The sequence below is a fragment of the Cephus cinctus genome, unplaced genomic scaffold (assembly GCF_000341935.2).
Source record: "Cephus cinctus unplaced genomic scaffold, Ccin1 Ccin1_scaffold0153, whole genome shotgun sequence".
Classification (NCBI taxonomy): domain Eukaryota; kingdom Metazoa; phylum Arthropoda; class Insecta; order Hymenoptera; family Cephidae; genus Cephus; species Cephus cinctus.
Window position 1 is genome coordinate 1,798,816 of NW_014332881.1, and position 12,010 is coordinate 1,810,825.

Sequence of the window (12,010 nt, forward strand, 5' to 3'; positions counted from 1 at the left end):
TGAGTGAACAGCATAAAAGGAAAGAAAAAATGAATAAAATACATAAAAATATGATACTGGATTCAATTCTCTATTGAAACCTGTGTAGTATAAGGGATACGAGCATAGTTGTTTGTTCCTGTTTACCTGCATGAAATAGATTACGGTAAATCGAGACGCAACCATGCTTATAGTACTGGTAATAAATTTCGGAACATATCCTTTATTATCGAGCCATGAATGACTCATTGATGCTAGCGAAAAGAGAGCAGCATAAGAGTTCTCTTCACTAGCAACAAGCCTACTGCTAAATCTAACCGCAAACGATTGCGAAGATCGATGATCCAAGGACGCTCGGTGAATTATATAAAAAGCGGAAAGCCCATACTAATGACAATGAAGAGGCAAGTTCATCTTATCAAGAATACAATATGCGAGGGAAGAATTTTCGTCAATTTGAATTTTATCGCGGTTTTCCTAGTTGTCGAGTTACATGATCAAAATGTAGACTTTTTCAACTTTAGATTTAAGAGCTTGTTCGTACTCTCGAAGGGAAGATGACTTATATTTGCTGATTAAACAATACTTCTCTTTTTAATTTGAGTACTTCATTTTATTAAGCTGCATGGGTAACCTATTAAACACGTGTATTCCAGGTTGAGCTAGGATGGATTAAATTATTAGCCGATGTCTAACCGGGGCTGGACCACCTCCGTGAACCTGGCCGGCGCACTTTGACTTTTTGAACTTTTTCTTTTGCAGATCATTTGTAGGTCGTTTGTAGGTATTTGTAGGATTAATCAAAACGTATGTCGGTTAACGGTTTATTTAAAAACTCAAAAATAAAAATTTACATTAGGTTGGCCGTAATTTTTTTATTTTTTACCTATCTTTGTTTTTCACGTGGCCATTCGATGCGGAATTGTTTGTAGGTCACAGGCAATCCAATTAATATATTTGTCGGATCGTTATTTCAAGAAAATAACGATCTAACCTAACCTAACCTCCAAACGATTTCTTAAGTACCCTTAAGTACCAATTAAATAAAAATTTATTATTAATTACCTTTTTTGTGGTCAATTTCACGTGGTCATATCGTTGAGTGTAGATAGGTACCTATCTACACTCAAGTATAAATAGGTACTTATCTACACTCAACGGTCATATGACCGTCCCGCGTAAAATTCACCAAATACGTTTTTTGCTTATTTTATTGAAATAACGATCCGACAAACATACTAATTGGATTATCTATGACCTACCAATGATTCCGCATCGATTGGCCACGTGAAAAACAAAAATAGGTAAAAAATAAAAAAACTACGGCCAACACCGACAAACGTTTTGATTAATCCTACAAATACCTACAATGACCAACAAGCGATTTGTAAAAGAAAAAGTCAAAGTTCGCCGGCTAGGTTCACGGAGGTGGCTGGACCACGTTATATCAAATCAGGTTAGGTTAAGGTATATTGTTGTGTACAGTGAAAATTTATACAATCTTGATAGTATTCATTTTTTTTATACTGTATAGTATATTTTATTGATTTTAACATAGGACTGTGCCCACGAGGAATATTTCAATATCGTGTAAGTACATGTATGTATATATATACAAATGTATAATATATGACTCAAATATCATGTTTTATAGAATTCAGGATTTAAAGCATATTCAGATTAAAATGAATGCCATTGCATCTGAGAAGGATCAAGAAGTGTACAATTTCTTGAACAAGATAGGTTGTTGTCCTCGATGTTGCTTACGTTTTGTAGGAATTAGAACTCCAGAATATTATCAAAATGTGATTTCAACATTAAAACATGTAAGTAGCAGTGTTTGTCAAATATTAAGTTTTAGCTGTTTCAATTAATTTATTATTAATTTAATGTTTTAAAGTATATGAGTATATGATTAATATTCTTATTATAGTTGGGGTATATAAATGAAAATGAATCAGTCATCCAGGAACTCCCATGTGTAATTTGTTTAGGAATATTACAAGACAGCATAACAGATATAGCTGTAGAGAAGGTAATTTTTACAATATTAATTGACTTTTAACTGCTTGTATTATTATATAATGTAACCAAAATGTTTAGGTTGTTAGTGAAGTGAAGAAGGAGGACCATGACTGTCCGACATTTACTTGTGCTTTAACAATACCAATTGCTGTTCAATTGCGAGAACGTTCAGTGCAAATTTGCTTGGGTCATGAATTTGGTCTGTCGGAATCGTCATTAAGTTCTTTGAAACTAAGAGTACAAAGTGTGAAGGATATCTGGAAATATACAGCTATTCCGTTAATAGAACGTGCAACTGGAAAGCATGCAGATTCTGTTACAATAAATGCTTCATTTATTATTGATATTTTTTTCACTTATAGTAATGATGAGAATGAGTGCAAACTTTTGTAAGTATCCCAAAAACTGAAATCTCCGAAAAGCCCGTTACTTTACGCTTTCAATGAAAGATACTAATCTTATGAAACTCATCATAGATTAAATCTTTGTGGAAAGACATTCCATTTGCGTGCTGTACAAAAGAGAAAATATAGCGATGGTGTATACAGCCGAAAGAGTGTCGAAGCTGCAATGCTTACGAAATCAGATGAAGAATTTTCAAAACATTTTATAAGTCCGCCATCACTACCATCACGTTTTGTTGTTGTTGAAAAAGCTATCTGTAATCATATAAGTATCTATATTGGAGGTATGTTGATAAGAGTTTTGATATAAATTTATATGTAGTAAAAAATATTGCTATGCGAACTTAATAAACAGATCTTATGTATTTTACTTTTTAAATACTTCTTTCAGGAAGATATAATAAATTTTCAAGAGATCTAAGTCAAACTCCATGGTTTATTAATGGTGAAAAGAAAGTAGGAACATCTGTACAAGAATTGCTTTGTGAAAAGATTGTTGAGTTCGTTCGAGCAGATTGTAAGTTTTTGTACATTACTTTTACTTCTAAGTCAATCTTCATATCAAAACATTATCATAGTTACGATAATGTCGTATATTAGACAAATTTGTATATTAAACTGATTTTTCACAGCTATCAAATTTTTGTCATCTGGCAGAGAAGATGTAGATGTAAGAACTCTACATTCTGGTAGACCATTTGCCATAGAACTAATAAATCCAAAAGTTACCAATATAACAACAACAAACTTATCAGATTTGGTGGCAAAGATTAATGAATCAACAGATCTTGTTAAGATCGATTCCGAATTAAAAATTCTTAACAAGTAAGTTCTTCTATTAATAAAACATTAACAATTATCGATGCGATTAAACGTAAATTACTTTTAAAGTATGTTCATTATTATTTTTATTAGGATGGATTTAAAGAAATTAAAGGAAGGTGAGGATAGTAAAACAAAACTTTACCGAGCATTATGCATTTGCCACGAGACCCCAAAGAATCCACTAGACTCTTTGAACAATGTGAGAAATTTAAAGATCATACAAAAGACACCAGTTAGAGTTTTGCATAGGCGTCCTTTAACTCCAAGAACTCGCACTATTCATGCCATGCAAGCTCGATGGTTAAAAGCAGTAGAATTGGAAAATATAATGAGTCGTTGTAAAGTTCCTAATTCAAAAGATTCAAGTCTGTTTATTCTTGATGTAAAAACACAGGCTGGAACGTATGTGAAAGAATTTGTACATGGTGATTTTGGAAGGACTAAGCCAAGTATATGCGATTTACTTGGCGTGGATATAGACATTGTGGCACTTGATGTTACAAGTATCAATTTAGAATGGCCTTGAATAAAAATGTTATTTAAATGGCACGTTAAGAGTCTATATAATTTGCTCTCAAGATATTCTTTAGGAAGAACTAGAGAATTACCGAAGTACTAGATAATTCTGTGTACAAAGATTCATAACTAGGGCGTGGAATTTTTGCGTAAGAGGAGGCTATCTATATCAAGGCGACGCCACTGACCCGGCGTCCTCCTTCCATTTGGATACAAAGTAGCGTCACTTGGCCTCATTCATAGAAAGAAGCAATCGATATTTTTTCTTCGAAGCGGAAAATATTTCATTATTTTTCAATTAACGTTACCGTTATTAAAATTTGGGAATGACTGTTTGAGGTTCATTATTATTAAACTTCTTGTCAAGGTATTATAATTTCTTGAAAAACTCAATTTTTACGATCCAGCGAGACACGCCGCATAGTTTAGCAACAAGTTACAGTTGTAATAGAACTTTGTATGCCACGCTTGTTTGTCAAAGTATGACCAAACAAGTCTGCAACCTAACTGCACATTCTACAACACTAAATTGTAGTAATCGCAAGTAATTGGGGTTGATTATGACCTCATTGAATAACAGTAGAATGCCAACAGTATAAGTGGTAGTAAGACTTGCTACTAGTTCATAACCGCTGATGATTAAGAATTGTCTAATTTTAATCCGGATTATTAGATCATTATTATGGCAATTCGTGAAAATTTGTTTCTACTATCTTTTTATATTACAAATAGTAACATAAATGTCTATATGCATAAAATGTAATGTTTTGTGTGTTACAAGGATATGGTCATGTAAATCATATAATTTTTCATAACAGGATTTAGTTTACAAATGTGTAGTGTTAAATGAATTCTAAGGTATGTAATTTTGTAAAGTAATTGCTAAGGAGTAACGGTAAACATAATTTATATATATCTATCAGTTTGCATATACATATACAATGTGCTAATACGGTGGTGTGTCTTACTTCATCGTGTGAATAGAGGAAGCCGCAAAATATGTCAAAATATGTCGAAACACGTGCGTGAATGAATACACGCTATTTGGCTCTGACTAGTTGAATCCAGTTATTAAAGAATATTCCCTAAAGAATAAATATATTTATACCTTCAGTTAAACAGTCGAATTTTATGACTTACAGCAGTCTGAAATAGCGATTAAAAGTTTGAAAATTTAAAGCTTCGTCGAAGAATATCCAGGGAGCGTACGAATCGTATAAAATTACAATTTCAAGTAGTTTCCAAATAACGGTCCTAAGAAGAAAATTTTCACAAATACCACGAAAACTAGCCCTGCTGTTCACAAACTTTTAATCATAATGTCTACTGTTTTAAAGGATTTTTATGGAAAGTAAACTATGCATCGTTAACACTGCAAAGGTTGAAAGCATCAAGTACTTTCTCTTCGTGCCTGCCGCAGTTTGCTCTTACCAGTAAAAGTGAGTTTCGTGAGACAGTGACGAGAGGGCCCTCAGATCGCAGAATCATAAAATTTTATAGAGACTGTTGGAAAGGGCGAGCGGTGACGGCCCTGAATAGTGCTAGCCGAACGTAACGAAGAATGGTGTTATGTTGTGATGTGCCCGTTTGTTGACGATAAATTATCGCTTCCGTGTAGATGTTTCTTGGTAAGTAATAGGGCCGCGTGTTGTGAGTGTTTCCAGTCAAGTTTAGTAAAGCTTTTCACTTGGCTGCAATTTTAGAAGTGCTGGGATGCATAGGAATGTCGGCGGGATCCTGTCGCCATACTATCGGCTGTTTCACATTTTCCCAAAAAAGAAATATACTGTAGTCCATTATTAAACAGCTTCTGCATTTATTTTAATCTGGTGTACTGTCTTTAACACTTCTATATATCGGGTAAAGTGACATAGAGTAATCATCGAGTATAAGCTGGATGCACCTAACCTTTTTACATCGAGTGGTCTGTCGTGTTTCATTCAAATTTCGGTTACAAGTTGGATGCCACTGATAAACGTAGGATGATGTTTTGTGAAATGTAATATACTAAAAACTATTGTTCGCATTGCGAACGGAATTGGCCGTTACGATAAAAAAATTACAGGTTATAATTCGCAGGAAGTGACATCCATGAAGGATCCCCACCCACTTAAATAACTGATTATACGTCAGTAGTTAGGCGTCAGGCACACGCCTTGATAACGGTGGTTGGCAGTCTCTTCTACATGCATGCTTGTAATTCTTGATAGTGAAGACAAAAATGAACTGTACATATCATCATGGCATTGGTCTTATGTACATGTTGATTTTAGATATTTTGTCATAGTCTTCTACACTATTAAGAGTTTAAAATGGAACACATTAAGCAAAATCATTTATTTGAGTTTAGATACAATCTTATCCCTTACTAACCATTTCTGCGTATTTTTTCATTTTTAATAATTGCGCTTCGTTATAATATTTTTTTAGGAATCCATGTCTTCTTCAATAGAAATTTTATATAATTACATTTTGTATAAAACTTAAAACAATTTCTATTATTACTCAAATTCTCAATATACCTAACATCATATTATATATTGATATAGTATAAAAGATGCCTTAACATTTATGACATTATATTCTGCAACAGTATTTTTCATATAAATAGTCATTTCAATCGATTAGGGAAAATGATGTTACATTAATTATATTGAACTGGTTACATAGTTATAAGAATAAAACTAATTATTACTAATCCATAATGAGATCAGTTTTATGCCATATAAAAAGTAGGTTTACATATGTAAGTTTGTCTATAAACTTAAAATAAATATGGAACTTAATATGCTTTGATAATTTCGAATCTATACTTTATCTTGCTTTGCTATCCCATATGCTTGGTTTACAAGTATTTGTATTTAGACATATAGCATATATGCTCTGTTTACATGTAGAGAAATCATATCTATACAAACAGTGATTCATACAAATAAAAGAGTTTTTGTAAGTTTTTCTTTCTAAAGTCAGTTACAGGATATAGCAGTACTCTAGTGTTGTAAGAGCACATGTTTTTTATTACTTAAACCACAAGTCTATGTGCATTATTTTAACTAATCAATTTCTTTTAGAACGTTTTTAGGTAATACATTTCAATATTTAATTTAGGTACTGAAGGTGTAGCAAGTGTGCCGGCAAGATGGGCAAGCTCTTGTCGAAGATCTTCGGCAATAAGGAGATGCGTATTCTAATGCTTGGTCTGGATGCTGCTGGAAAAACTAGTATCCTTTGTTATGAAATATACGTTTTACACATTTATGATAATAATTTAAAATTGAGTATGTGGTAACAAAATGATAAGAATGCGGTAGAGTTTGGAGTAACTTCCTAATGATGACAATGAAGCTTACTTACTTTGTATGAATAACTAAGAACTTAGCTACATTACCGCCTGCCTTTGCAGAATCTTTAGTTATGTAATTTTTGACTTTGGATACTTTGATTTACAGTGTTAACATAGACACCTGTGCAATTGTATCATTTTCAGATAGCAAAACTGTTTTCCTTAACGATGCATGTCAGCTATACTGTATAAACTTAAACTAGGACAGTCAGTGACGACCATACCCACAGTAGGATTCAATGTAGAAACTGTAACGTATAAAAATGTCAAATTTAATGTCTGGGTAAGTAAAATTCAATTTTCACAATTTATTTTCCATGTAATATAATATTTCTTATTTAATTAACCATCGGCAACATGTAAAATTAAACTAAAAAGCTGTTAAACTCAATTACATGTGTGCCTTATCATTATCAGATTTGAGATTAGAATATATCATAATTAATCTCTAGTAACTCCAATGGCGATTTCTCCGTTTTAGGATGTTGGTGGTCAAGATAAAATACGGCCGTTGTGGCGTCATTATTACACCGGAACACAAGGACTTATTTTCGTAGTAGATTGTGCTGATAGAGATCGAATTGACGAGGCACGTCAAGAATTACACCGCATTATAAACGATAGAGAAATGCGTGATGCCATTATCCTTATTTTTGCTAATAAGCAAGATCTTCCTGATGGTATGCATTACATTGTTTATCACTTTGTTCACTTTTTGACCACGTTTGTAGTGCCAGGTTGTACTAGTAGGGAGTATATAATATAAATGTATATTTTCAGCGATGAAGCCACACGAAATTCAAGAGAAGTTGGGCTTGACAAGAATACGAGACAGAAACTGGTACGTTCAACCATCCTGTGCCACGACGGGTGATGGACTATACGAGGGCCTTACGTGGCTCACTAGTAATCATAAATTATGAGGAAATAGGTAATCACGCTCCCATTGGTTCAGGTTGGGATTAAATACCCGGCTCATGATCAAATCTTAAAACCAAGCGAGTCGAGGCTCAGTAAGGTATGAGTTCATTTTGTTCAACGAATGTTTTTGTCCTTCAGTCGCCAAGAGCGTGCTCGCTAATTCATCTGACTATCCATACTTGGTCACTGTCCGAGATTTATTGTTACTCGAACGTATATCTTTAATTCACATCAAGCAAGGTACTACAAGCGTCCCTAAAGTGGACAGACAATTTGATTTATATCCTTCAGAATACCAACGTTAATAGTCTACATATCGATTATGATGATCCTCCGATTGTAAATCGCGTGGATTTCTTAAAACCGACAAAATTTTGTTGCATTGTGCTCAATATCTCCCTTAAAAAGTGCTTTACGTTATAATTATATCTTTTATGAATAGTGTGCTGTCGAAAACTGTAGCATTTTGAAAAATATACAATTTGGTATTAATGATTAATGTTTTATGTACATTGGCGTAGAGTATAGTATTCGATTGGAAAAATCGCAAGACACCATAATTCAACTATTACGTTTCATCATGTAAACTGAAGTACCTTGCTTAATAAATATCAGGTTGCAACCCATGTAATATTGTTGTTTTTTTACTTTTTATTGGAAACATTTAACCATCTACATTTTTGCGCTAATCGAAATAGAATATAAATGCTTTTCTGCATGGCGATTCATTTTATACTTATGTATTACACTTTTATGGCAAAATATTAGCGCAAAATAAATATTAACGACATTGTGGGTTAACCGATGGAAGCGATGTTATCTGTGTTGCAACCAAGTTCACGTATTAAACGAATTCTTAAATTGACACATTGTCGATTTTAGATGTACGAAATCAATAATGAATCACTGTTAAGGATCTTTATACACATCTTGTTCGTTATAAATTTGAGAAACCATTGGCGGAGCGTGTGATCCTATCATACAACGTCCCCCGTCTGATGTAAAAAATTGTTTATTTCGTAGTACATAAGACCCTCCTAAAGTATCATACACAAAGTAAGAAAGGAACATAAACGAAACGTCGAAGGAGCTTGTTCCTTAATTTCGTACAACGCTGAAGGCAATGAAATTATTTAATATTTATTACGGAGCTTCCTTCAAACATCACGTTCCAATTTAACTTCTAAGTTAACGAGGTAGCAGTTTGGTCAGCAATCTAAAATTATTAATCGTATTACTTTCCTCGATATTGAAACCCGATTGGGAACATATTTAAATCGTCCAATGAATTCAATTATTCAAAGTACAAACTAAGAGAAGTAGCGACACGTACTGTATCAAACCATTACATTTAATTTTTTTTAAACTGATACGTAACATTAAATCCATACTGTATTTTAATTTAAACAGAGTTGTTTTCACAGCTGATTTAGAGACGAAAAGAAGAAGTGATAAGCTATTTCCTCTGCATAACAGTCAAATCATTTCTTGGCCTATAATGAGCATGGGGGATCGTGGTATATACGTATATATTGTGCATCGTCAAGCGATCACGCGAATAACGGAACAGGTTCCTTAGAATCAAACGGAAAACTAATCAAGTCATGATCATTTCCTTACGAGGTTTCCCAACTCTGTAAGATAGCCCCCGTGAAAGGCTGAGCGTCACGTGTGTGACAATAGCACATTGAATATCCGTACCATTTGCGCAATGGATTCCATATACAGAAATTAACGAACATCAGCGTAATAAAATATTTAGAATAAGAATGCTGTAAATGCGAAAACTCGAGATCCGCTAGTAACTGAAGTTAAGCGCGAGTGTGACATCCGCGCTAGAACAACGTGTGCATCGATTGTAAATTCATCATTCCATCTTAATAATTCCAATAATACCTTGATAATAGAGCCATTGTTGATAGTCACGCTTTTGTCTACCGGTGAGAATTGCTGATGAATATTTCTGTTAAAAGTTCACTGACGAACGACCATCATCGTGTGGTATATCAATGATACTGTTAGAAGATATTATTTTCATGAAATCTTGCTGTTCTAGCAACTGAGGCACAGTCGGCTGTTGCCTAGGGAACCTGTTGCTTTAGGCGCCATGGTTCACAAACGTTTGAAATACCGTGTAAGATTCGAGCGAAGAGTAATGGACCCAATTCAGTTTGTACTCGTGATTTTCTTTGTCACAATATAATTATTGAAGGACAAAAGTAATCCATATTATCTAATAAAGAAATTGCTAATAGATATACATATATATATATTTTACACGTACGTAGTGTGTATATCGAGCAATCCTGTACCGCGTATGTCACTTGGGAGTATAACGGATTTTTCTTAAACACTTTTATTAAATTATACCTATGCTCATTTTTGACGATGCATGTATGTCTCCTTCTATGAATTTTCACGACAATGTCATCAATAGACGACAGAGTGGCTTTATAGTCCTTCAACTTTGAACAAATCGCTTTGTGTTTGCACAAACGCGACGCAACTTTTGACGTGATTACGTTATGTCTTTAAAAATTAAACATATTAAGTCGATAAATAAAGTGCGATTTATTGGGTACATTTGTGTAAATTCTCTAAAATGTGTTAGTAAACGTTCAATTAATTTATGTCTTTCATTACTTATGAACAGTCTTACGCCTGAATAAAATAGTTGCTTCTATTTTCGAATGACGGTGGATACGGTTAAGGTATTGGTTAGCCGTTATATATTTAAGGCTCAAAATCTAATGAAACCATCTCTTTTTATTTTACAGTGCTATCAGTTTTTGGAATACTTTAATTGTTATTACTTTCTATATTATCAAAATTGTCATACTGTTAAGGCATTTAAACCAAATACAAGAATTATATCAGTTAAGGATTCAATTGTTCGAGCAGTTACAGAAAAGTGCAGAAACTTGACAGAATGAAACATTTTCATAGAAGAAACTGAAGTTTCGTATAAATTTTATATGTTGAATGAATACATCTATTTGGTTTAGCTTCTTAGAAGAAAAATGTTGATTCACTTTATGTTATTCCAAATTGTTGCTTAGTATTATCCTAATGTATGATAATGACAATTCTGTTGTCACAAAAAGATGTTGAGTATCTTATCCACTTTACTGCAATAATTATATGTTTCTCTTATAAAATTGCGTTTAACTCATAATGGTTGCAATGTTCGTTTTGCAAAATGGCTTTGATTACAAGAGATATAAAGCTATTAGAATAAAAAGATTTTGTATTTGATTGGGTGGCCTTGTCAAAAATTTATTATATTTGTTAAACTGCGGAAAATGAAAATAGAAAAGAATTTACACTTCCATTAGAAATATTTGTGTATAAGCAACTGTATTGATTGATTATTGAAAATTCAAAATTGATATTGATTGCGATAATTTATCATCTTCTGCTACCGTTTGAACGTTATATGGTTCAACTGTGTTTTTTTAGTTGGTATAATCCGTAGGAATAAGTTATTTAAACATATGATCAGTTTGCGAGTACGATGCATATAGGTAAAAGTTAATTTCAATTTTTATAGTACACTAACTTGCTAGGGGCCATTTAGTTCATAGGTTCGGACAAAAGCACACTTCGGATCGAAGAATGAAATATCGCTTAATATTGTATACAAAAATGCGCACGTATAACAACTACTAATTAGTTAGTACTAATTTTTAACGATAACAAATTAATAATACGAGAATTAGTCACATTTTATAATGGCGGAACCTTACAAAACGGATGCAAGGAAAATTTGTCTGCATGTACATTATTATAACTTGTATAATAAAGATTTGTTTAAATTCAGTCTCAATCTGATTAATATACTGAACATAAATCATTTGAACTTATTAAAAAAAAAAGCATTAATGATATGTATAGCGAGCAATTGTTTGCTATAAGCTACTGTTTTGAAAATTTACAGACACTTTGAAACTTTTGCAGAGACATAAATCCATGTAGTACTTTCAGTGGAGACGGAGAA

At 33.0% G+C, this 12,010-nt stretch overlaps 1 protein-coding gene across 5 annotated transcripts; it reads left to right on the forward strand.

Moving 5' to 3' along the window:
• Nucleotides 1-966: 966 nt before the first annotated feature.
• On the forward strand, nucleotides 967-11,832 carry LOC107263486 (ADP-ribosylation factor 6). 5 transcript variants are annotated; one of them, XM_025080876.1, is made up of 11 exons: nucleotides 967-1,435; nucleotides 1,538-1,569; nucleotides 1,634-1,805; nucleotides 1,913-2,014; nucleotides 2,083-2,393; nucleotides 2,481-2,692; nucleotides 2,800-2,925; nucleotides 3,041-3,233; nucleotides 3,324-4,983; nucleotides 5,087-5,377; nucleotides 5,453-5,574. In XM_025080876.1, exons 1-9 carry the CDS (start codon nucleotides 1,349-1,351, stop codon nucleotides 3,757-3,759), a joined length of 1,671 nt encoding a protein of 556 aa, XP_024936644.1. In that variant the 5' UTR covers nucleotides 967-1,348; the 3' UTR covers nucleotides 3,760-4,983; nucleotides 5,087-5,377; nucleotides 5,453-5,574. The 5 variants fall into 5 exon arrangements, with proteins under 5 accessions (XP_024936644.1, XP_015586235.1, XP_024936645.1 ...); XM_015730749.2 differs by having other exon boundaries at nucleotides 3,324-5,377; XM_015730750.2 differs by having other exon boundaries at nucleotides 974-1,446; nucleotides 3,324-5,377.
• The last annotated feature ends 178 nt before the right edge of the window (nucleotides 11,833-12,010 follow it).